Source organism: Macaca thibetana, chromosome 16 (genome assembly GCF_024542745.1).
Source record: "Macaca thibetana thibetana isolate TM-01 chromosome 16, ASM2454274v1, whole genome shotgun sequence".
Taxonomy (NCBI): domain Eukaryota; kingdom Metazoa; phylum Chordata; class Mammalia; order Primates; family Cercopithecidae; genus Macaca; species Macaca thibetana.
In genome coordinates, this window is record NC_065593.1 from 24,929,899 (window position 1) to 24,955,175 (window position 25,277).

The following is a 25,277-nucleotide window of genomic DNA, read 5'->3' on the forward strand; positions in this document are numbered from 1 at the left end:
TTGTTCCATATGGATGTCAAATACACTCAACAATGAATGACAGTTTGTTCAGATTAAAACCACAGTGAATACCATTACACTTCCACAAGGATGGCAAAATGTTAAGAGTCTTCTAATACGAAGTGTTGATGAGGATGTGGAGCAACGGTAATTTTTTTTTTTTTTTTTTTTTGAAACGGAGTCTCACTCTGACGCCCAGGCTGGAGTGCAGTGGCGTGATCTCAGCTCACTGCAAGCTCCGCCTCCCAGGGTCACGCTATTCTTCTGCCTCAGCCTCCGGAGTAGCTGGGACTACAGGCACCCGCCAACACACCCAGCTAATTTTTTCTGTTTTTAGTAGAGACGGGGTTTCACTGTGCTAGCCAGGATGGTCTCGATCTCCTAACCTCATGATGTCATGATCTGCCTTCCTTGTCTTCTCAAAGTGCTGGGATTACAGGCGAGAGCCACCATGCCCGGCTCCCTTTTTTTTTTTTTTTTTTTTTTTTTTTCCCCAAAGATAGTCTTGTTCTGTCGCCCAGGCTAGAGTGCAGTGATGCAATTTCAGCTCACTGCAACCTTTGCCTCCTGCTTCAAGCAGTTCTCCTGCCTTAGCCTCCCGAGTACCTGGGATTACGGACGTACACCACCACACCCGGCTAATTTTTGTATTTTTGGTAGAAACAGGATTTTGCCATGTTGGCCATGCTGATCTTGAACTCCTGGCCTCATATGATCTGCCTGCTTCGACCTCCCAAAGTGCTGGGATTACAGGTGTCAGCCGCTGCACCCAGCAGCAACAGTAATTTTTGTGTGCTACTAGTAATAGGTGAACTGGTACAACATTTTTGGGAAAAGTTTGGCTTTACCTAGTAACTGACACTGCATGTTTCCTATAATTCATGTTCCACAGATGCACCAGGAATATCTGTAATACATTTTTCATAAATGATACAACCTAAATCTCCATCAGTAGTAGAGAATATATAGCTAGGCCTGGTGGCTCACACCTGTAATCGTAGCACTTTGGGAGGCCAAGGTGGGCAGACTGCCCGATCTCAGGAGTTCGAGACCAGCCTGGCCAACATGGCGAAACCCCATCTCTACTAAAATTACAAGAAATTAGCTGGGTGTGGTGGTGCGTGCCTGTAATCCCAGCTACTAGGAAGCTGAGGCACGAGAATCACTTGAACCCAGGAGATGGAAGTTGCAGTGAGCCGAGATCATGCCATTGCACTCCAGCCTGGGTGACAGAGCAAGACTGTCTCAGAAAATACATATATATATATATATAAAATATATAAATATATATATAAAACAAATATTTATATATAGAATATATATAATTATATATATATTCGCACGCACACATAGGCAATACAACAGTTAAATGAACACACTAGAGCTATACCCAACTTGGATGAATTTCAGTCTTGTGAGAAGAAGTAATATATATAGGGGGGAAAAAGGCAAAACTATTAAAAATACATGGGTAGGTGGTAAAAGGGGTTATAAATATGGAAGAAAATTAGAATGAACTTTCTAGTGTTGGGTTGGAATTGGAGATATTGGTGTGACCACATGGTTTTTAAGATATGGAATTAGGCTGGGCGCGGTGGCTCACGCCTGTAATCCCAGCACTTTGGGAGGCCGAGACGGGCGGATCACGAGGTCAGGAGATCGAGACCATCCTGGCTAGCACAGTGAAACCCCGTCTCTACTAAAAAATACAAAAAAAAAATTAGCCGGGCGAGGTGGCGGGCGCCTGTAGTCCCAGCTACTCGGGAGGCTGAGGCAGGAGAATGGCGTGAACCTGGGAGGCGGAGCTTGCAGTGAGCTGAGATCCGGCCACTGTACTCCAGCCTGGGTGACAGAGCGAGACTCCGTCTCAAAAAAAAAAAAAAAAAAAAAAAAAAAAGATATGGAATTAACTATTAAATTCATATTATTTATACACACTTCCGTCCAGTGAGAGGGCTGAGGATCAGTGACAGCTCAGTAGCCATGAGAATACCTAACACCTAGATCGTGGTTTCTGAATCTGCTCTTGACTAAAAGGAACCAGGGCTTCTTGGAGATATAACTGATTTCAGAGCTGTGGCAGAGAAAGTACAAGCTGGTCCTGAAACATCTCACTCTGGAAAACAAGGAACTGGTCCAAGAATGATGGGGACATGTCAAAAGCACACAGAAACCAGCTTGAAGGGACTTTCTCACTGGCTAAATTTGGGACAAATTGAGCATCAAAATAAATAATGGGTGCTGTGTTTCACGCCTGTAGTCCCAGCACTTTGAGAGGCTGGGATAGGAGGATTGCTTGAGCACAGGAGACCTCCTTGGGCAACATGGTGAAACCCTGTCTCTACACAAAATACAAAAGTTAGCCAGACATGGTGGTATGCGCCTGTGATCCCAGATACTCAGGAGGCTGAGGCAGGAGAATCACTTGAGCCTGGTCGAGGCTGTAGTGAGCCATGATCGCCCCACTGTACTCCAGCCTGGGCGACACAACGAGACCCTGTATCCAAAAAATGAATGAATGAATAAATGAATAAAATTGATTATAATCCATTGGATAAAACAGGAATCTATTTTAAAAAGCAAATGGATTGATGAGGACAGGATATTTGCACAGTGTTAGAATAACTCCATCCCCCAAAATGTTAATGACAAAAAGAAAAGGAACTTTACAGTGGAAAGCCCGGTGGACACCACCTTAACCAAATGATTGAAGTTAACATCACCAGTGAGGGGACAAATCAAAATCACGATCCACCTGGTAGGAGGCAGGGAAAACAACACAGCACTATTCCAGTGATAATCCTGCCAAAAATACATACTGTATTTCATTAGGAGGAATTGATCTTCAAACAAATCAAATTGAGGGACATTCTACAGAATAACTTGCCCATTAACGTCAAAGGCTTCAAGGTGGTGAAAGTCAAGGAAAGACTGGAAAACGGTTCCAGACTGAAGAAAACAAAAGAGACATGAAACTAAATGAAAATGATTCTGGACTAGATCCTTTTTCCTAAAGATCATTGAACAGAGTCTGAAGATGAGTTGACAGTCATGTAGCAGTGTTACTTTCCTAACTATGATGGTTTAATTGCGGTTATGTAGGAGAATGTCTTCATTTGTCAGAAACACATCCCTCATTTTCATTTTTGTAGTTAGAATCTATACTTTAAGATATGTTCTACTTTTTATTCAAGTCCATTTATTCAGATCTCAGCATTAACTATCCTCTCCATCATTTTACATACTGAATTTTTTGGTTTATAAAAACCATGTCTCTGGGTGCACTGGCTTATGCCTGTAATTCCAGTACTTTGGGAGGCTGTGGCGGGCAGATTGCTTGAGCCCAGGAGTTTGAGACCAGCCTGGGCAACATAGTAAAACTCGGTCTCTATTAAAAATGCAAAGAATTAGCTGGGCATGGTGGTGCATGCCTGTAGTCCCAGCTACTCAGCAGGCTGAGGTGGGAGGATCACTTGAGTCCAGGAGTCAAGGCTACAGTGAGCCAAGATCACGCCACTGCACTCCAGCCTGGGTGACAGGATACTTTGTCTCAAAAAAAAAAAAATGTGTAAAAAAAAATACTGGTAATCATTTTGAGATCTTTAGTTATTACTTAGTGTTGTGTTCCAAAACTGGAGCTGAGACTCCAAAGAGAATCCTGTAATTGAAATATTACACTTGATACTGGAGCTGCCCCAACTCTCTATAAAGCACTGACAGCATTAGCATTTATTTTAAATAATAACAATATCCCTGGAAAAGCAGCAGCACCCAGAGTGACCACTAAGCCTTAGTGATAAGAAATGGCATCTCATATCTGGATGAAGCAGTTATCTCTAACAAAGCCTAGGATCAGATTTGTGGCATACCAACGGCACATGTGAAAATCATTCTGGTGTGACATGTAGCCTCATTTCTGGTCCCATTTTATTTTCTCGCTCTTGTTTTTCTTTCTTTTTGTCACCCGTCTTTGGCTTATGTTATCCTTTATTTTGGGAATCCCTACCTTAATACCTCTTTAAACAAGTCCATGTAAATCAGTTAATTTGAATCTAGTACAAGGATTAGATTGAGTGTGGTGATGGTAACTGGAGAGTCTTTAACTGTAGGGCAGGAGGTCTGTTAGGAACTGGGCCACACAGCTCATTACCACCCGAACTTCACCTCCTGTCCCATCAGCAGCAGCAGTAGATTCTCACAAGAGTGTGAACCCGGTCGTGAATTATGCATGTGAGGGATCTAGGCCGTTGTGTGCTGCTTATGAGAATCTAATGTCTGATGAACTGAGGTGGGATAGTTTCATCCTGAAATGCCCCTCTGCTCCCCACCATCCATGGAAAAATTGTCTTCCATGAAACCGGTCCCTGATGCCAAAAAGGCTGGGGACTGCTGCTGTAGGTTACGCGCACATGTAATGATATATCAGTAACAGGTTCTTCCACTATGTTAATTATTCTTCCCTATCACACTTTAAAATGAGATAGAACATCCTTGAAGTTTAGAAACAAAACCCATTCTGCAGTTGAATACTCTTTGGATTTCTCAAGCTTCTATGGATGCTAATTTTAAAGCTGAACATGTAAATAACCTTTGGGCTGGAATTAGAAAACCCAGGCATAAGGCCGGTCCTGGAACGTCCCAGGTGTGTGAACTTGGGCAAATCAATCAACCTCTTTGAGCCTCAGGCTCCTCATCCCGCCCCCATCGTCACCTGGGAAAATACATCTGTCACCTAGACCTCTGGTGATCCCATGGGGAAGCACATTATAAACTAAAGCTCTTCACAAATTACAAAGAATTATATTAACTTATTTAACTTTACTGAAATTGAATACATCTAATTCAATGTAGATTTCATACTGCTATGCAGTGATGTTTTGGAAGATGTTTAAATATTTTGACTATATGGTAAGATTTTTATTTTAACCTTAAGAGTTTAGAATTTTGTGTTTTTTTTAATGATATAACAAATCATGATATTAAGCATTAATTACAGTAACAGTTCACAGCATAAATCATTTATTGATATCTCACAATCTAACTTGAAATATTTATAAACACTGCATAAATGAATACAAGGGCACTATATGAATTTTAGAAAGGGGACTCTTTTACACAAATAAATTTAGGTTTAATTCTGCCAGATAAAATTAACTTTAGATATGTCCAACACGCAATCAAAAGTATTCTGAAAAGTTGTATATAAATCAAATCATAGTTTAAATGCCATTCACAAAATAACTGTAAATTCCCCAATTTTATCTTTTAAAATATGCATTCTTCATATATCACTTTCTTAAGATAAAGTACACCTTTAATTTTAGAGTGTAAATAAGAGTAATCTTTCAAAATATCGTTTAAAAAATTAGTAAATGCTCATATTTGTTTATGATATTTAAGCAAAAAGATGGGACATCCTTCACCAAATATTTTTGTTTGGACTGTCAGTATTTAAAAATTGTTAGACACGACTCTTATCTACTATAATTAGAGTCTTCAGTTACATAATTGAAGGACCGATGCCATCTATTCTCTCCCCCAAATGACAAAGTTCTTAGTTCAGTAGACATTCAAACTTATTCTGATGAGGTCCTTCACCAATGCACACTGTCTCCAAATTAGAGTTGACTGGTGAAGAAAGTTTATTTTGGTAGCTTTAAAAAAAATACTTGCACTGGTGGTAGAGCAGCTTGGCATAGATTCTGTGAGGCGTTGGTAAGAGAAATACCACCTGACATTCCAACTGAACTATATTGTGAATCATTTTCAACAAAAGAGCTTTTCTGTTGCAAAGGTGACTGTTTTTGAAACACCTAATATAGAAACAATACTGAATTGATTTCAACTATATGAAACAAAAAGACAGACATATTTAAGATTCCATCCTAAAATATTTATCTTTTCTATTGTGGCATTAAACCAATTGAGAGGATTTTTTGTTTATTTGTTTGTTTTAAGATGGAGTCTTGCTCTGTCACCCAGGCTGGCGTGTAGTGGCATAATCTCAGCTCACTGCAACCTCTGCCTCCTGGGTTCAAGTGATTATCCCACCTCAGTCTCCCAAGTACCTGGGATTACAGGCGCCTGCCACCATGGCCGGCTAATTTTTGTATTTTTAGTAGAGATGGGTTTTCACCATGTTGGCCAGGCTGGTCTCGAACTCCTGACCTCAAGTGATCTGCCTGCCTTGGCCTCCCAAAGTGCTGGAATTATAGCCACCGCGCCTGGCGGAGAAGGTATTATTTCATTCTAGCAGGGGCAATAAAACTCCAGTTCACTTGTCTTTAGTGCTCTCAAGAGCAGAGAAATTAGCTTGGTCCCCAGGTTTGGGTTTGTCTCTGCCTCTAATGGCATTATCTGACCTTTAAAATATTATTCTATCATTCAAATTTAGAGATAGTTAAGCAATGAAGTGGGGAAAGGGCAATACTATGGAAAATAGAAAAAGAAGACTTAAAGCTTTAGAATATTCTTTCCATGGAACTAAGCGTAACAATTTTTTTTTTTTTTGAGACGGAATTTCGCTCTTGTCATCCAGGCTGGAGTGCAATGGTGCTACCTCAGCTCACTGCAACCTCCGCCTCCTGGGTTCAAGCGACTCTCCTGCCTCAGACTCTCAAGTAGCTGGAATTATAGGCGCCTACCACCACACCCAGCTAATTTTTTCTATTTTTAATAGAGACGGGGTTTCGCCGTGTTGGCCAAGCTGGTCTCAAACTCCTCATGTCAGGTGATCCTCCCACCTCAGCCTCCTAAAGTGCTGGGATTTCAGGTGTGAGCCACCACACCCGGCCTCTTGTGTATTTCTTACTGATACAATTACAAGAAAAAAAATTAACTTCAGTCTTTAAATAATGTTACAATTCAATTCTATTTTTAGTTTTTGTTTTTTTATGAATGCTACATATAGATGTAAAAGGTCTTTAAAATATTATTTTAAAATCCACCTACCTACTCTTAAATTTAAAAAAAAACAAAACAAAACGTAGTAGTATTGATAAATAGGGGTCAAATAAATGCATACTATGCAGAACAGACAGAGATTTTTATTTATTTATTTATTTTAGTTTAATAAAGTTTGAAAACTTTCAAAGCTCCTGCACAATTCCCTTAATACCAGGTTTGGCAAAACTCTAATTCTGTTTGAAAAGGTGTTTTTTTTTAAAGTAGCATATTTGAACAATGTCTAAGTATGTGGGGTGCAGAGAATCCATAGCTGAATATCTTCATAAAGCAAGTTCTTAAAATGTGCAAAGCTATTAGGTTGGTGCAAAAGTAATCACGGTTTTTCTTTTGCCCCAACTAATATTTACCACCGAATATGCTGGCATTTAGATCACTTCCTTCTTTTCAGCATGCTAGACGGTAAAGAGAATGGGCATGAGGCGGCAGGAAGAATGAAAGAGTGAAGATAATGGAGCTACGTCAGTGAGGGACATTTCTAAATTCCCCTCTTCTTTTCCTCTAGTATTCTGGGAAACATCTCAGCAGCTATCATATAAGGAAAGTATCTCACTAGGAGAAGCAAAGAATCAGAAATAGCAGGGCATGGAGAGAATGCAGGAAGCAGGCCAGGGTAGACAAGGCTGGGGAAAGGGGGCCCAGGGAGAAAAACCTAGAATTGGACAGCACGTTTCCTCTGCTGTCTGGACCTTCTTTTTATAAGGTTGTTAGAATTAAATTTCATTTATACAGAGAACTGAAGTGATAGGCGGCCAGATGATGAAGTCCTTTTGTCTCTGATGAGGATTTATTCCCCCTCAAAATTCTGACAAGGAATTCCCATGCTACAAATATTAATTTTCTCCTCTACCTATGCCTCTGAGAGTCACGAGCCACCAAAGGCCAAATTTACCTATCTATGTTAAGGGCTTTATGTGAAATGAAAGGTGATTTACTGAGCTGACCACTTCCCAAGCAGCCTTACTTAGACTCAATCTTAAAAATTATCTGGAGGGCTCACAATTGTGACTGCCAGTAAGTGGTGAGGTCCATGTAAGGCTAACCCAGACTCTCCAGTTGCTCTTGGAGTGAAGATGCCTTGGTTTAGGTTAGGGTGCCAGATCTGTATGCCCCAGGGCTAAGCAAGAATCTGATTTTCTCTCCTCTCTTCACCTAGCAAAGCAACCTGGACAGTCACACTCAGTCGCGTAAGGCAGACAAAGCTTAAACCAGAAGGTCAGGTAAACACTGAAGGGGCATGCGACAAGATCCACCTGCAATGTACTTCACAGCCAAGCCGCAGTGACTAATGAAATAGGCCAGATCTGCCTGTGGAACACTGTTGTGAATGTTTAGCACAGAGAGACAGGAAGGTGGCAATGAGGTGCAGCAAACGCCAGAGGCTGGCCCGTAAAGGAAAGTTGTGGGCCAAGCAGTGTCGCTGGAAAAGGAGTGGGTGGCAGAGCATGTAGTAATGATTGTACCCTTCAAATAATAACCTCCATACACAATTGAGTCGGTAGAATTTGTTAATGTAAGAAAAATTTGGGGAAATTCATATATTTGTAATGGGCCCAAAGTATTGGACTAGAGATAAGAATACACTGAAACAACAATATACACAGACTCACATGCTTACATGGACACATTATTTTTCATTTTAGCTTCTTACATCTTCCTTTCCTGACACCACAGCAGCACACGGATTAGAAGGTTCTAGTAGATTCCAGCAATAAAATTCTGTATGCTACTCAGAAAATATGTGGCTAGTGAGATAGCATCCCTGTTCTCTCCTACTCAGTTTACGTATTCATGAACAGTGAAACCTTTAGAAGCAAACAGATATCAGATAGCAGTGATCATACCAAGAAATGATACAGGAGACTTTCACAGACTTGATTCTAAACCTAATCCTAACTGATAGGGTGCTTTTCATCACCTCCATTCACATCCTCGCACGTCCAAAACAGGCCGGCTCAGCTGCGTCACAGTCTACCGTGGGAATATGTCCAGGGGAGTCCATGGAAATGAGTGGCTGGAGGCCTTGAGTCTGGGCACCATCGTCTCTTGGAACTGTGTCCCTGTAGGGAAGGCCCTTTCCATCATCAGGCTTAGCTGGAAACTCATCCACTTGGAGGGGACAAGGCAGGCGTGGCTCGTCAGAACTGGAGGAGGAGGTTGTGGGGAAGCCTTTTTCCTCTCATTGAGTGTGTTACACAGCATTCAAGCGGACGTCCCCACAAGGAATTTCTGTTGGTGTTTCTGGGGTGATACTTTTAATAATACGCTATTGGGAAGAAAATACAACGTTATAAACATTCTTGTAATTTTTAAAACTTGCAAAAATAGTCAACATTAATATTAAAACAAAGCTTAAATAACACTTCAATAATATCTAACAGCGAGTTGGAATTTGACTTTCCTTAGGAAAAGAATTCCCAATTTATTTACTCTCAAATATGAATTAAAATGATATATTTAGGAACTATACGCATCTGTAAACTAAGAAAATCATTATAACACTAATGGAAGAAAATGATGAGCCTTCAATAGAATCTCTGATGGCCAATAACACGCTTTTGAAAGACTTGGGAAAGGGTACACTTTTCTCTGGACAGAGGAGGCTTCTGCGGCCACACAGGGCTTGGGGAGCAGAGCAATTGCTGGGTTTTGGCCCCCATCCCCTCACCCAGGCTCCTTGTCCCCTGCAGACACACTGCAGCCATAGTGCCCAGTGCTATCAGCCACTGTAACAGCCAGGATGTTACTAATTTAATGAATTCACCTGTAAAGCAATACTGGTTAGCTCATACAAGAGTGTAAATTATCACATAGTTAAATTGTAAAAGATGCGATTATTGAAATCATCACTTCTAATGCAACATTGTGTTGATGTAGTACTCATCACAGAGAAGTGGCTGAGAAGGTCTACTATAGAAACAGCTGAGGTACACAGAAGCTTTAAGATGGATCCGAAATATACTTAGGCTTAAGTATGAAATATACAACCTGCCTTGTAAAACTCAGCATCAGAGTGGCAAAAAGCAGCTCAGGGATATGGAGAAAAAAAAAACAGCAGCACTGCCTGCAGAGGCTTCGAAAAATCTTTATTAAGTGGCTTAATAAAATCTTTTTTGGCCAAAAGTCTGTATGTATCATAAGCAGACAATTTGGATCTCAAAGCATCCTTTGATTTACTGATCTTTAGGCGAAGTTCTGCTCCTGTCATTTTTATTTTGGACTGAAAACGTCTGGAGACGCCTTCAAGCTTTTCTATTTTCTCTTTCTGGGAGTTTGTTGTTTAAGGAATAGGGCCTATAAAATTCAAAAAGTTCCAGTCCTACAGTTAATGAAATGCACTATAGGGCAAAATGCACAAAATTGCACATTTTATGCTCCTCATGACCTTAGTATCTGCGCACTGAACTCTCACTAGAAATCCGTTTTAAAAGGAGTCATTGCAGGGCTCATCAGCTGCCAGAGCATGCCGAGTCACGGAAAGCAGCCTTTCAGAAGGCACACATTCCCACAGATTAACATGTGAACTATGCCTGATTCAACAGAATGATGACTTGTTAGTTGAGAACTAGACAGAGATCACTATAACGAGCCTTTTTTTTTTTTTTTTTTTTTTTTAGAGTCAGGATCTTGCTCTGATGCCCAGGCTGGAGTGCAGTGGCACAATCATGCCTCACTGCAGTCTTGAACCCCTGGGCTCAAGGGATCCTCCTGCCCCAGCCTCCCAAGTAGCTGGAGCTACAGGTGCATGGTACCGTGCTCGACTCCTAGAACTTGTCTTAAGTGGAGCTATCACCACAGCTCAGAGAGAGAAGAGATCACCGAGGTATTTGGTGGGGCAAGGCCAGCAATGAACAATGTCGTAAAGTCAAACACTTGGCTTTTGTGCCCTAACCTACCCACATGGTCTGCCGCCCTGTTGGTGACTGACCACCCAGGATGCCAGGCCCACGTCTGTTTTCTGTACTTTGTCAGCATTCTAGTTGCCAGGCCACTGCTGCTCTCAAAATTTGCCAGGCCCTGGCCTTCTGCAAGATGATAACAAGTTAATGTAAGAAATGGATTCCTCTTGATATCTTCATAAACGTGTACTCATTAGGGACCATTTTCCAGTATCTTTGGGTGGATTATTAGTAGTTTCTGCAAAAATGACCTAAGCCAGTGGATGACTCCAACACGAGATTTCCAGGCTGTGGGTATGTGTGATACCCTTCAAATTACACCAGTAAGCGGTGGCTCACTCCACAAACGCCAACCTTGCATATGGCCAGGGCCCAAAAGGATTTAATATGAGGCTTCCCTCCCTCACAGACAGAAAGTTACAGACTAGCAAGTCTGGTATTCATAAAGAATTGTGAAGAATTCTAGACCTTTGGCAAAAAAAAAACACAGCAATGCTTTATTCTCAGAGATTAAACATGCACATGGGCATATTTTTGAGAAGTTTTTTTGAGAAGTCCTGAGGTAAACAAACCCATTTATTTATTTATTTAATTTTTTTGAGACAGAGTCTCACTCTTGTTGCCCAGGGTGGAGTGCAGTGGCTCGATGATCTCAGCTCACTGCAATCTCTGCCTCTCAGGCTCAAGCAATTCCCATGCCTCAGCCTCCTGAGAAGCTGGAACTACAGGTGCTCGCCACCACGCCCAGCTAATTTTTGCATTTTTAGTAGAGACGGGGTTTTACCATGTTGGCCAGGCTGGTTTTGAACTCCTAACCTCAGGTGACCCATCCACCTTGGCCTGCCAAATGCTGGGATTACAGGTGTGAGCCACCATGCTCAGCCAAGAAACCTGTTTAACTTGCCTTAGTCCAGCGTCTCCAAAAATTACCTGACTACATAAACTTTTTCTCCAGCAATAATACCTGTGACAGCCCCTGGAACACACTTTGGGAAATGTTAATATGATCGAATGAGCACATTTGAAAGATGAGGAAACCGAGGCCCAGATAAGGTGAGTGTCTGCCAGAGCCGACTAGGGCCTTTTCCATGGTCCGCACTGACAGGGTGTATGTACCACACTGCTTCCGGGTAACCACTGCTCCCCGTCTGGTGGTCCCTCATGAAGACTGCCCTACCTACAATTAGTCTTACCTCTACTGCTAACGGATCTGACACACTTTTGGGTGGCATTCCCTTGTGGCCAACTGGGGAAATTTGTGAGAAAGATGGCCAGGATCTGAGGTATAGCCTGTGACTGAAGAATCCTGACATTTACTAACCTAACACGGTTCCCACCTCCAACCTTGGCCTCTGGATTTGAAGCAACAGAGCTCATAGACCATCACAACTGCCATGACGGACGACCGGAAGGAATGCGTTCAGTGACTCTGGGTAAGAGAGTGTGCAGGAAGCAGCACGGGGCTCAAGGCTCTTTGCGGGGAGTGCAGTCACGAGAGGGCTGCTTTGGCTCTAGGAAATTAGTAACTACAGAGCTCAGAGTTCTGTTCACCCAGAATTCAGTTTTCCTGTTTCGAAAAAGAAATGAACCCAGTTGTTCTCAGAAAGGGCTGAGGTTTGGCCGAGTGCAGTGGCTCATGCCGGCAATCCCAGCACTTTGGGAAGCTGAGGCAGGAGAATTAAGCTCAGGAGTTTGAGACCAGCCTGGGCAACATAGTGAGACCTTGTTTCCATTAAAAATTTTAAGAATTGGCCAGGCGCCTATAGTCCCAGTTACTCAGGAGGCTGAGGTGAAAGGATCCCCTGCACCCAGGAGTTTGAGGCTACAGTAAGCCATGATTACACCACTGCATTCCAGCCTGGGGTACAGAGTGAGACCTTGTCTGAAAGAAAAGAAAGAGCTGATGTTTAATTGCCTGTGTTCTCTTGCTTCTCATTTCTTATGAAATGTCTTAGGATGACTACTGTGATGGTCTCATGTCTAAATTTTGCTGTAAGATCTCATATTAGCCCACCCCTGGTCTCAGGCTATTACAGATTATGCTGAGTAGCTGGGACTACAGGTCAGTGCCACCATGCCCAGCTAATTTTTGTAATTTTAGTAAAGACAGGGTTTCACCATGTTGGCCAGGCTGGTCTTGAACTCCTGACCTCAAGTGATCTTCCCGTCTTGGCCTCCTAAAATGCTGGAATTACAGGTGTGAGCCACCATGCCCGGCTGGAAATAAGGAAACTTCGAGAGGATTATTCCCCACCTCCGTGTCCTTGTCTGGTAATAATGCCTGCTTGTTTACCTCCCAAGGTACTTTGATAACAGAATAGGATACTTGACATGCAGATGCTTTGAAAATGGCACTCATACAAATTGTAAGGTACTGTTATTAACGTTTCTACAGCGCATTCATTGCTGAAATGAATCTTGCTATCCTGGTAAAACATTTTTACTCCAATGGTGTGAGCTAAAATTATGCTATTGTTAGATAGCTAACAATTTTGAGCTAAAACTATGATATTGTTGCAACATCCTTATTTTGTGATATTTTCAAAATAGTACTTGTCACATTGCTGTTAGAAAAGTCACCATGGACATTTCCCACCACAATCGCCACTTAAGATTTATGTATTGCTCCAGACATCACAGATCTGATGTCCATGGCCAGTGGCAAGCAGGAGACAGGGGAGTTGCCTGACAAGTTTGAAAACCTACGCATAGCCCAAGCTGAATGCTCCAGTGCACCCAAATGATCAGCTCACTCTTTTACCCTTGCACTTGAGGCTTTGGGAGATGCCTTAAGATGACAGTGACAGCCATGAGAGGTCTTTGCTATGGCGCAGGTACATACATATATAGGGTTGCGTGCCTCCTGGTGAATCTCATTTGGAATAGAGGATAACAAGAGAATCCTTTTCTCCCAAAATAATTAGCAGTCTGCACACACACATATACACACTAACTAGCACGTACCTCCTTAAATGTCCCTGGAGTGCTGATCAGCCGATAAGCTATGTATGTGGGGATGCAGACGAAAGATGAGGTTCCTATGCAGTAACCCAAGATGATACTCCAGTGGGGATAATTATATTGGAAAAGTCGTAGCTGTGGTGGGCTCATCAGAAAACTGCAAATGATGAACTAAAACAGAAATTCCAAGAAACATTAAAAACCTTAACAATAGCCACGCAGATAGAGACATTTCCGATACCATAAACACCAAACGCTAAAGGTAAGATACTTTTAGGAAATTCCCAAGATGTGATATATCCTGGATTGAACTCTGACACACAGAATTACCAGCCTCTGTACCCAAGCTGCAAGACTAAACCAGCCAGGTGCTTTCCCTGATTTTCCTCCCCAGCCCTCACTTCCTATAGGGGGATGTTGCAGTAGCCCTACAGCTGCCCCTACAGTCAGGGAGCCTGCAGCTCCCACTTCAGGACGGGCCTCTGCCCAGGCGAAGAGACTGGCAACCTTGAGAGTGATTTGGGCCTTGTCTTGCCAGAAGGCAGACGAATAAACTGGGTGACCTCTCTGCAGCCCCCGCCAGGCCCCGGGCTTCCTCTGCTCTGTTTTCATTGCCTTGCGTTTCTGGCTGTGGTTGTTTTTGGTCAGACGGAAGGTGCCTGATGTCCAGGAAAGATAAGAAGGTTCTCAAGACCCAGAGAGGACTCAGGCTCCTGGGGGTGTGCTCCTTCTCTCATTTTCTTGAGCTCTCTGCCTTCTGCATTAAGCTTCATCGCCTGGGATTTCAAGACAGATAGCTCTACCACTAGGCATCTCAGCAGTGAATGACTGCCTGCCACAGGTCCTCATCGTGAAAGGAATTATGGAAGGAAAAAAAGCAGCTTAATACACCTTTCACTTGAACATACTGTGAGAATTTTGACCAAGAAAAATTTCACAGTGTGCTCCCAACACCCGGTTTATGAGTTTTCTTATTTCATTGGTTTCCATATTTTGCTTAGTACCACTGTGCCGAAATCGTTATTGCTCTTGATTTAATTGTATTTTATTATTTCATAGTCATAAAGAAGACAGTAATGTAAATTATTTGTGTGGTTAAACATCTATTTATATCTTTTTTTTCTCTGTCTGCAGGTAATAAAATGGGAAATTGCTAAACACACATCCATCCTCTGAGCGGTGCTGTCTTAAGTCTAGGAGGAAGCCTTCAAAACAGGAGCCTGGTCAATTGCAAACCTTCCTCCTAACCCACGCTCCTCATCCCCAGAGCCGGCTACGGAGGAAGATTGGGAACAGGGAAGGAGGATGTAGTTAGGAGCCATCCCGGCTAATTGTCTCCTAATGTCAGGTGTATGGAATCCCACTCAGTCGTCGGGGGCTCGACCTCTGGCTGGGGCAAGTGCTACTTCAGAAACCCCCTCACACATCCTGGCTTCTACTCATGCACAATATTTTCTTTCCTTCAACTTGGCTGCAGTGAAAAAGAATATTTTTAGTAAGCTACTTGTTGTTTACCTAAAGCAGCCTTAAGAAGCCCAAAGCAGGGGACCTGTTAAGTAAACGCAGAAGTGGAAGACAGATGTGCCTCTCTCAATCAGGCACTACGGCAGTTGGCTGTAGAGGGGGTGAGTATGGCAAACATCATGGGAATTGTGAGCAATGCGCCCACATCCAAAGCTGCACGTGGGTTTTACTGGGCAAAGAAACGCAATGACTGTGTACCAAGAGTTTACCCAGTCTGACAGCCAGAAATTGACAGAAATGAACAGACTCAAGTCCCAGAGCACAAGGAGGCACTCACCTCAGGCACAACATTTAAGCGGGAGCCCAAATCAAAATAAATAATATTTTATTACAATTTTTTAAAAGACAGGATCTAACAGGGCCAGATTAGGGTAAAGCGAGTGAGGTAAGATGTACAAGTACAGGGCTGGCCCCTGTGTTTATTGAAAATGTTGATATTTTGTTAATCATAGATCTTTCAGAATTAATTTGTATTTTTAAAAAATATTACATTAAAATAATATTTATCATGAGTACTGAGCTCTTTGGTGCCTTCTTAAATTTTATACCCACAGTGAATGTTTTACTTGCCTTCACGTCTCCCTAGACATCATTTCCTCACTGTGGGGGGAATAAATATGGAAGTAAACACACAAACAAACAAACAATCTTTCTGCCCTCAAGGAATTAATCCAATGACTCTTCTTCCTTTGAAAAACAAATAAAAATGTTTAAGTAGATTATTGAGAAGTACTGGTAATAATATAAATTAATAACCCATTTATGTCAGGGCTCCTGCCTCTGGTAGGATGGGCTAGGCGACTTCCAACAACCCTCACTGAAAACAACTAAAACTTCTGGATTTAAAAACACATGCATTTCAAATGTGCCTAAAAGCATCAGGAAGCTGATAAGGTCATAATGAGCTCCCAGGCCAACATCTCAGGAGCCCAGAGCTTGCACCAGAGTCACTGCACCCCGGGAACATGTGCTGCTTGGTGCAAACATTGGCTTTGATTTTGGAAACCTCGAGGGTCCGGGGAAAGGAAGTCAAGGAGGAATTCTGGGGTACAGAGAGACACATGCAGTGTCAAAAGAACAAGCATGTTGTCCATCATAGATAAGTTAATGTCAAGGTGTGTGGGTACAAAAGAAGTACAAAAAATAAAGGGCTACCCCAAGAAAGTCAAAACACAGAATACAAAAAGGGCTGTTTTTGTTTCTGTTTTTTTTTTTTTTTTTTTTTTTTTTTTTTTAAGACTGATTCTTGCTCAGGCCCTGCTAATTTTTGTATTTTTAGTAGAGACAGGGTTTCACCATGTTGCCCAGGCTGGTCTTGAACTCCTGACCTCAAGGCATCCACCTGCCTCGGCCTCCCCAAATGCTGGGATTACAGGTGTGAACCACTGCACCCAGCTGTTTTGAAAGGGGACACAGAACAGCTGGATGCCAAAGAGATGTCATAAAACAAAATGGGATAGCCTACATACTCCTAAAAAGCTGGAGGTGGACTGAAGGAACAATCTAACAACATTTCTGGCTCTAAAAGACAAAACAAAAACAAAGTTCCAGATAAATGAAAGAACTGAAGAATAGTGCCTGCTGGTGTGCATGACATCAGTTTACCCCAGGCTACCTCAGCACACTCTTGGGAGGCCAGCAGGCTATCCATCTTGGACAGGGGCACGTGAACCAAGGATAAAGTGAATATTGAACACATCTCAACACATGGACAACCCTTGGGACTCAACTGTCTCACCCAGGTCCTTTGGTAATACATGGATTCTAGTTTTGACGTGCATTTTTGCTTAGAGAGCTTTGTGTCATCTTAAAGAAGATGCATACAAAATTGTAAACACACAAGTACTAGTACCCCATCAGGGCCCCCATGAAGAGCACAGCAGATCCTTCCCTGGTCTTGAACAGTTCTTTTTGCTGTGTGACTTTGGACCCTTCAGTTTACATTGGTAAGCCTCAATCTCCTTTCTTTTTTCTTTTTCTTTTCTTTCTTTTTTTTTGAAACAGTCTTGCTCTGTCACCCAGACTGGAGTGCAATGGCATGATCTCAGCTCACTACAACCTCTGCCTCCCAGATTCAAACAATTCTCCTGCCTCAGCCTCCTGAGTAGCACCCAGTACCACGCCCAGTTAATTTTTGTATTTTTAGTAGAGACGGGGTTTCACCATGTTGGCCAGGCTGGTCTTGAACTCCTGACCTCAGGTGATCCGCCCGCCTCAGCCTCCCAAAGTGCTGGGATTACAGGCGTGAGCCACCGCGCCCGGCCTCAATCTCCTTAAATGTAAAACGGGAGTGCCAGAACTATAACCACTTCATAGAACTATCGTGAGGATTTATAGAACAGTGGGTGTAAGTTGAGCCTGAAGTCTAGCCTGGCATTTAGCGCTCCATAAATTCTGAAACTGAGCAGAGGTGTGACGCGCCAGAGTGACTGAAGCCCAGACTACTCCATGGTGTTAGGAGTCAGAAGGGTGGGGAACCATGGTGGGCATAGTGGCTGGGAGGGGGCACAAGAGGGGCTTCTGAAGTGCTGGTCATGTTTTTGTCTCCTGGTATGGTTTTGGCTACATAGGTGTGCTCAATTTATAACATTTCTTTGAGATGTACACTTATGATATGTATATTAATACTTTTATGTATATGTTATTCTTCAATACTATTTATTTATTTATTTTCTAAGATAGAGTGTCGCTTTGTCACCCAGGCTGGAGTGCAGTGGTGCGATCTTGGCTCACTGCAACCTCCGCCTCCTGGGTTCAAGTGATTCTCCTGCCTCAGCCTCCTGAGTAGCTGGGATTACAGGTGCCCATCACCATACCAGGCTAATTTTTGTGTTTTTTTTAGTAGAGACGGGGTTTTGCCATGTTGGCCGCCTGCCTCAGACTCCCAAAGTGTTGGGATTAGAGGATGAGCCACCGCGCCCAGCCATTGCAATTCATTTTTTATGTATCTGGGGGCAAGTCTTTCGCCAGGGCAAGGAGGAACAGGGAAATCGCAACTCACCAGGAGAAACAGAGGGCTGATGGCCACCCAGCAGATCCTCCAGAACCAGCCCGGGCTGAAGCCCAGCATTTCCTTCACGTCCCTGCAGAACTGAGTGATGCCTGGAACCGCCCAAGGGGAAGAGAGGCAGAGGCTGAGAAAGGGCACGGGCTGTGCTGCTGTGCCCTGATTCTCTGGGAGAGTCAGAGTCACAGAATCAGCACTGGGAATGACAAGGGGAAATGACAAGCCGGAATTCCTATCCTGGACACACAGAGTAGCTCTGGAATTTCTCTCTAGGAGGAGTGCAGCAACAACAATCTGGTCCGAAAGTGGGACTGGGGGACTTGTCACAAAACTGCATTTTTATAGCAAGCAAGACTCTTTCTACATAGGGTGGGAGGACGGATGTGCATCTGGAAGGATGGATGGGCATCTGGGAGGATGGATGGGCATCTGGGAAGAGACGCACACCCCCTTCTTGGTGCCGCACTGCCTTCCTGAGAGCTGAGTGTGTGTCTGATTTCATTGTTATTGTAAAAAAGTTGAATTTTGTCCAGGAATGGTGAATCCGTCTGACAGACACTGGCTTTGACCATGACACTGGAAACTTTCAAGGGAAATTTTTAACCACAATATTGCCCATTCATATGCCAGATCAAGATCAAGGTTCTTCTACAAAAAGTCACTGGTGTGGAAGTGAGAACTGAAAACTCCCAAAGAAGAGTGAGAAATTGAGAAGGAGAAGGTGCTCTGTGGTTGCTTCCCCGAAAGGTCCCAGCAGTTCCTAGGGCAGGTCTATGGAGATTCACACAATTCAACTTGGTCCTCTGAATTGCCAAGGAGGTAGGAAGATTTCTTCTTTTTTTTAAAAAAAAAACGGGCCTGTGTGCAACCCAAAATGTGTGTCCCCTCCTGGATAATATGTGTAACAAATAACATGCAAAAGTGGTTTACTTTTGTCTGTTTTTGGGTTTTTTGTTTGAGACAGACTCTCACTCTGTTGTCTAGACTGGAGTGCAGTGGCGTGATCTTGGCTCATTGCAACCTCTGCCTCCCAGGTTCAAGCAATTCTCCTGCCTCAGTCTCCCGAGTAACTGAGATTATAGGCATGCACCATCATGCCTGGCTAAATTTTTTGTTTGTTTTGTATTTTTGGCAGAGACGGAGTTTTACCATGTTGGCCAGGCTGGTCTCGAACTCCTGATCTCAGGTGATCCACCTGCCTCAGCCTCCCAAAGTGCTGGGATTACAGGCGTGAGCCACCACGCCTGGCCGAGACTCTTACAGACCCATCGTCGGGAGGTCACATCTTGTAAACTGCCCTTCACCGCCTTTTTTGGTGAAATCAGCCCTTTGCCATTGTGCCAGCTGATGGTGTAGAAGGGACCCAGCTGGCTGAAGGAAGCGTCTTACCATAGAACCAAGACACAGCGACTGCCTCGATCAGCGCGACAGTGAGCACTGCAGGCCCCGTGGCGTACTCCTCCAGCAGCTTCACCACGTAGGCCCCTCCCTGGAGGGGAGAGCAGAGCCTGGGTGAGGGCCCTCTGAGGTGCCACCCCTTCCAACTATAGAGACCTGCAGGGGCTTCCTCACTTAGAATCATTCTGGAAAAATCCCACCTGGGACTGAACGTGAGTACCCCAGAAACTGCCTCTTAGGCCGGGTGTGGTGGCTCATGTCTGTCATCCCAGCACTTTGGGAGGCAGAGGTGGGCGGATCACCTGAGGTCAGGAGTTCGAGACCAGCCTGGCCAACATGGTGAAACCCCATCTCTACTAAAAATACAAAAAATTAGCCAGGCATGGTGGCGGGAGCCTGTAATCCCAGCTACTCAGGAGGCTGAGGCAGGAGAATTGCTTGAACACAAGAGGCGGAGGTTGCAGTGAGCTGAGATAGCACCATTGAACTCCAGCCTGGGGGACAGAGCAAGACTCCATAAAAAAAAAAAAAAAAGAAAAGAAAAGAAACTGTTTCTTGGACAGGCCTCTGCAGTGTGGGCAGGTTTTACCCACTCAGACGCCTCTTCCCCCATCCTGTGTAGTTCATTCTTCTTATTTCTTCTCCCCATTAAACTTTAAGAGAAAAACTCCAAAGGGCCTTGGGTTCTATTTTAAACTTTCTTCAACTTATTGAACACCTGCTGTGGACCGGACCCTGGAGAATCCCTGCCTCTAAAGACTGAATCCAGAAGGGCCCAGGATACCAGACACATTAAGGGCCTTGGTCACAGTTTTGCCTTCTGTCCTAAATCATGACTCACTGGGGTTCCACTCAGTCCCTGTGTGACCCCCACTCCAGGGCCATCAGGGTCAGGGCTTAAAGATGCACATCTGCAAAATCTGCTTCAGAGTATTTACTTCAGTTACCAAAAAAAAAAAAAAAAGAAAGAAATCTCTAGAGAGGGTGTGACTTTTTTTACCATTGCAAATTCTGGAGGAGACCAAGCGGCATGACACACATGACGTGCAAAATGTCAGGGCAGTATCCCCACGAAAGCAGCTCTAAAGAGTGGAAATAGGCTGGAAAAGCAAATCCTAATTTTCTCCAGATAGTTTTTGAAGCCTGAAATCCAGTGGGATCTACTGTAAAATGCTGAGAGTCGGTGGATACTATGCACAGAGTCTACAAGCAGATGTGCAAGAATCAACTTTTCTTCCCCTTGATGACAAACTTTTTAATGGGAGTAACAACCACCCCTCTTTTGGTCTGAAAGCCAGGGCACCGTGTGAGATGGAAGGAGAGGAACAGCTTCCTTAGTGTTCTGTTGCCCTAGGGGAGGCCAACTCAAAGCTGAGGGGGTGGTACTCACAAAAGTCAGGGTGACCAGGGATCCAAAGAAGCAGGTGATGACCACGGCGAGCACGAACCACTCCCGGCGCTTGGCCCAGATGTGTGGGAACTCATCCAGCACAGCTGTGATCACCCCCTCCAAGCCTGCAAACTGGGAGGTACAGGCAAGCAGTCACAGTGGAGGCTTTGGGACAAGGCTGTAGCCTTCAGAACAGTGAATGGGAGGGAGGGGTAAGGGGGTAACGTTGCTGAGTGACTGGTCAAGCTGATTATCACCAGTTCCCCGACTCAATGGACCATGAAAGCATCTCAAAGAGTATTTCGCCGTTTTACACTGTCATTTAAAGCCCGTCACTAAGGAGAGCCAGGAAACAAAACAGAACACGTGGACAGAACTTCGATATATGAGGTCTCGGGGAGACTTTCTCTGCACCAGAAAGGCCAACTCAAAGCTGAGACTCACTCCACACTAGTAATTCCAGGCCCTGAACTGAACGCTTGGCAAAGCAGACACCCAGGAGAGACCTCGCCCTGGCCTGTAGGCGCCATAATTGGGCCAAGGAACAGTGCTCATGTATGTGAGCCTTGGGCCTGTGCCAGGCGCTTGACCCACAGTATCCCATGAATGACTTGAATGCACCAGAGGGTGGTAAATGCTGAGAGGTCAGCGGGGGGTGTGGGGCACCAGAAGGGAGCAGCCACCACTGCTTGGGATGGCCCTCGGGATGGGAGGGAATTGAGTCCAGCTGCGTCCTCCTCCTTTCCTCTTCATCCTCCCACAGCCCACTTCCCCTTCCCATGTCCTCACCGTGCTGTCCAAGCCCAGCGTGATTAACATCAGAAAGAAGATGATGGCAAAGAAAGTGGACGCTGGCATGTTGGCTATCGCTTCTGCATACGTGATGAAGAGGAGGCTGGGACCTGAGACAGAGGGGAGAGAGGAGGAGGTGGTTGACAAGACCTATCCTACAAAGATGTCACAGAGGAAAACTCAGCCACAACAAGTTACAATTCTCATCACAAGACCTTATGCGCGAATCAGGTTTTGACACACACCAAGTGCTTCCTCACTCTCTACTCCGTCTGACCTGGCCACCCCAATTCCTGGGAGGCAGGAAGGGTGGGGCCTCCATCTTGAAAACTGTGTGCCCTCCATGAACCCTGGGGGTGGGTAACAGACCCAAGACCCAGAGACTGGCAAAGCTGCACACAAGAATAAGAGTTTCCACCGTGTAACAATTCTGTGGGATTTTTCAGGACCCGGATTGATATTTCTGAAGTCCATGGCAGTTACCCCCTCTGATGTCTTCAGCTCCAGAACAGTAGGAAATGTTACATTGATTTCCGTAGAGTCACAGAGGCCTTGGAATAAAGACCTCTTTCTATTGTGAAGTCCCTTTTGATAGTGTGAGGGACATGTCTTCAGCCCCTCATGGGCTAGCTAGGGGTGCCCTCGTTTGGGGCATGGGGTTGGTCAAAGCACCGAATCAGGCCAAAGATACAAGCTTGTTAGCAAGAAGGCCCTGGGACCTCGCCCACTAGATGCCGTCATCTGTTTTTTCTACCTCTGTCGCTTTTTTCTTTTTCCACGAAAACTTCACGGTAAAATAGAGTGGTCATATTGGCTAGATTTTCTTTTTCTGCAAGGCGCAGTTCTACGGATAAATGATTATTTGCTTACTAGACTTTGAGCCATCGCAAGACCATCACAGGAAGCAAACACGGGTTTTAAAGCCATCATCAGAGTCAACATTTCAAGCCCACAGATTTTGAAGGCCCCAGAACTGGGTGCCAAGGGAATTGCCCTGTCCCTGCATGGCCTGAACACATGGAAAGATCTCCAAGGCATCAACCTTCTCTCAAATCTTTGAATAAAAAATGTTTTTATTTTGGAGACAGAGTCTTATTCTGCCACCCAGGCTGAAGTACAGTGGTGTGATCATGGCTCACTGTGGCCTTGACCTCCCAGGCTCAAGCAATCCTCCCACCTCAGCCTCCTGAGTAGCTGGGACTACAGGTGTGCACTACCATGCCCAGCTCATTTATTTTTTACAGAGGCAGGGTCTCACTATGTTGCCCAGGCTGGTCTTGAACGCCACCATGCCCAGCCTTCTTTGGAAAATTTCGGGAACATTTAGAAATAAATCAAAATAACTTTTAAAAGGTTCAAAGCAAAGCAACTCAGTAGGAGCAAGGGACCTGCACAAAACCTGAGGTCCTACCTGCATCTTTGGCCACCTCAGACACATCTTCATTCCTCATCTCAGCCATGTAACCGAGCACCGTGAAGATGACAAATCCCGAAACGAAGCTCGTCATGCAGTTCACCACGCTGGTCACCAGGGCATCTCTGGAGGAGAAAACCCAAGGGGCCGCCTGAGACAGTTCCAAGATCAGGGCTCTAAGGAGCAACTGTCTATGTGCCTGCCCTGCCTTAGACAGGCCGGCCACAGCAAGGACAAGCAGGCTGAACTCAAGGAACCTCAAGCCTGTCCCGGAGCCCCTTCCCCTCCTCCCAGAGCCCAGCTGCCGAAGCCTGCAGCTCCGACTGCCATGACCACCACACACGGTGCAGGGAGAAGAGCAGTGGGGGGTGCTTTAAAAGGTGATCCTGCCAGCGCAGACCTCTCCATTTCAAACCAGCCTTGTTCTGGAGCAGGGCCCGGGTTGCAGTGGGGGCCAGGACAGGGCCTGAGCCTCACATATGTGAGATCCTCAGAGTTAGACTTTGACATTATCTTCAAACTAAGTCACAGACTTCCAGCCAGAGAGATACTCTCATACCTTTTTTCTTCTCTTTTTTTTTTTTTTTTTTTTTTTTTTTTTTTGAGACGAAGCCTTGCTCTATTGCCCAGGCTGGAGTGCGGGTAGCACGATCTCGGCTACCTCCGCCTCCCGGGTTCAAGTGATTCTCCTGCTTCAGCCTCCCAAGTAGCTGGGATTACAGGCATGCACCACCATGCCGGCTAATTTTTTTTTTTTTTTTTTTTGAGACGGAGTCTCCCTCTGTCGCCCAGGCTGGAGTGCAGTGGCCGGATCTCAGCTCACTGCAAGCTCCGCCTCCTGGGTTCCCGCCATTCTCCTGCCTCAGCCTCCCGAGTAGCTGGGACTACAGGCGCCCACCACCTCGCCCGGCTAGTTTTTTGTATTTTTTAGTAGAGACGGGGTTTCACCGTGTTAGCCAGGATGGTCTCAATCTCCTGACCTCGTGATCCGCCCGTCTCGGCCTCCCAAAGTGCTGGGATTACAGGCGTGAGCCACCGCGCCCGGCCACCTGGCTAATTTTTGCATTTTTAGTAGAGACGGGGTCTTCCCATATTGGCCAGGCTGGTCTCAAACTCCCACCCTCACACTTTTAAATGACAGCCTCATCATACAACTGCAGGGTGGAGTCCCAGTGCAAGGCCACATTGCTTAGGGTACATGTGAATTTCCCTCCCACCTTTAAAAAAAAACCAGTTCTACAATTATCTTATGCATAGCACAAGGAGATTGCTGGATGCTGCCATCTGTGATCAATCAAAATTAAGTCTAAAGATGATGGGTGATATTTATGTATTTATTTTTGAGACAGGGTCTCCCTCTGTTGCACAGGCTATAGTGCAGTGGCATGAACACAGCTCACTGCAGCCTTAACCTCCTGGGCTCAAGCAATCCTCCTGCTTCAGCCTCCTGAATAGCTGGGACCATAGGCATGCACTACCACACTCAGCTAATTTTTAAAATTTTTGTAGAGATGGGGTCTCGCCATGTTACCCAGGCTGGACTCAAACTTTTAGGCTCAAATGATCCTCCTGCCTCAGCCTCCCAAAGAGCTAAGATTACAGGTGTGAGCCACCGCACCTGGCCTAGTGGGTGATATTTAAAACCATAATTGGTGTAACACTTCCTATATTGTTAAAATTTCTGAAATAGGATTTTGTTGCAAAAATTATGGCATTTTGGCTGGGTGCAGTGGCTCACGCCTGTAATCCCAGCACTTTGGGAGGCCGAGGTGGGTGGATCACCTGAGGTTGGGAGTTCGAGATCAGCCTGACCAACATGGAGAAACCCTGTCTTTACTAAAAATACAAAATTAGGCCGGGCGTGGTGGCTCAAGCCTGTAATCGCAGCACTTTGGGAGGCCGAGACGGGCGGATCACGAGGTCAGGAGA

The 25,277-nt window shown here is 44.7% G+C and overlaps 1 protein-coding gene across 3 annotated transcripts in view; it reads right to left on the bottom strand.

The window, feature by feature from the left end:
- Window positions 1–6,857: 6,857 nt before the first annotated feature.
- SLC6A4 (solute carrier family 6 member 4) overlaps window positions 6,858–25,277 on the bottom strand; it is a 40,086-nt gene continuing 21,666 nt past the window's right edge. For all 3 annotated transcript variants that reach the window (XM_050763348.1, XM_050763350.1, XM_050763349.1), the window contains exons 8-14: window positions 23,346–23,473; window positions 21,932–22,044; window positions 21,143–21,274; window positions 19,744–19,843; window positions 18,349–18,449; window positions 13,827–13,994; window positions 6,858–9,229 (exon numbers count right to left, since the gene is read on the bottom strand). In XM_050763348.1, coding sequence (XP_050619305.1) covers window positions 9,155–9,229; window positions 13,827–13,994; window positions 18,349–18,449; window positions 19,744–19,843; window positions 21,143–21,274; window positions 21,932–22,044; window positions 23,346–23,473 — 817 coding nt within the window. In that variant the 3' untranslated portion in view covers window positions 6,858–9,154. The remainder of the gene's footprint in view (window positions 9,230–13,826; window positions 13,995–18,348; window positions 18,450–19,743; window positions 19,844–21,142; window positions 21,275–21,931; window positions 22,045–23,345; window positions 23,474–25,277) is intronic.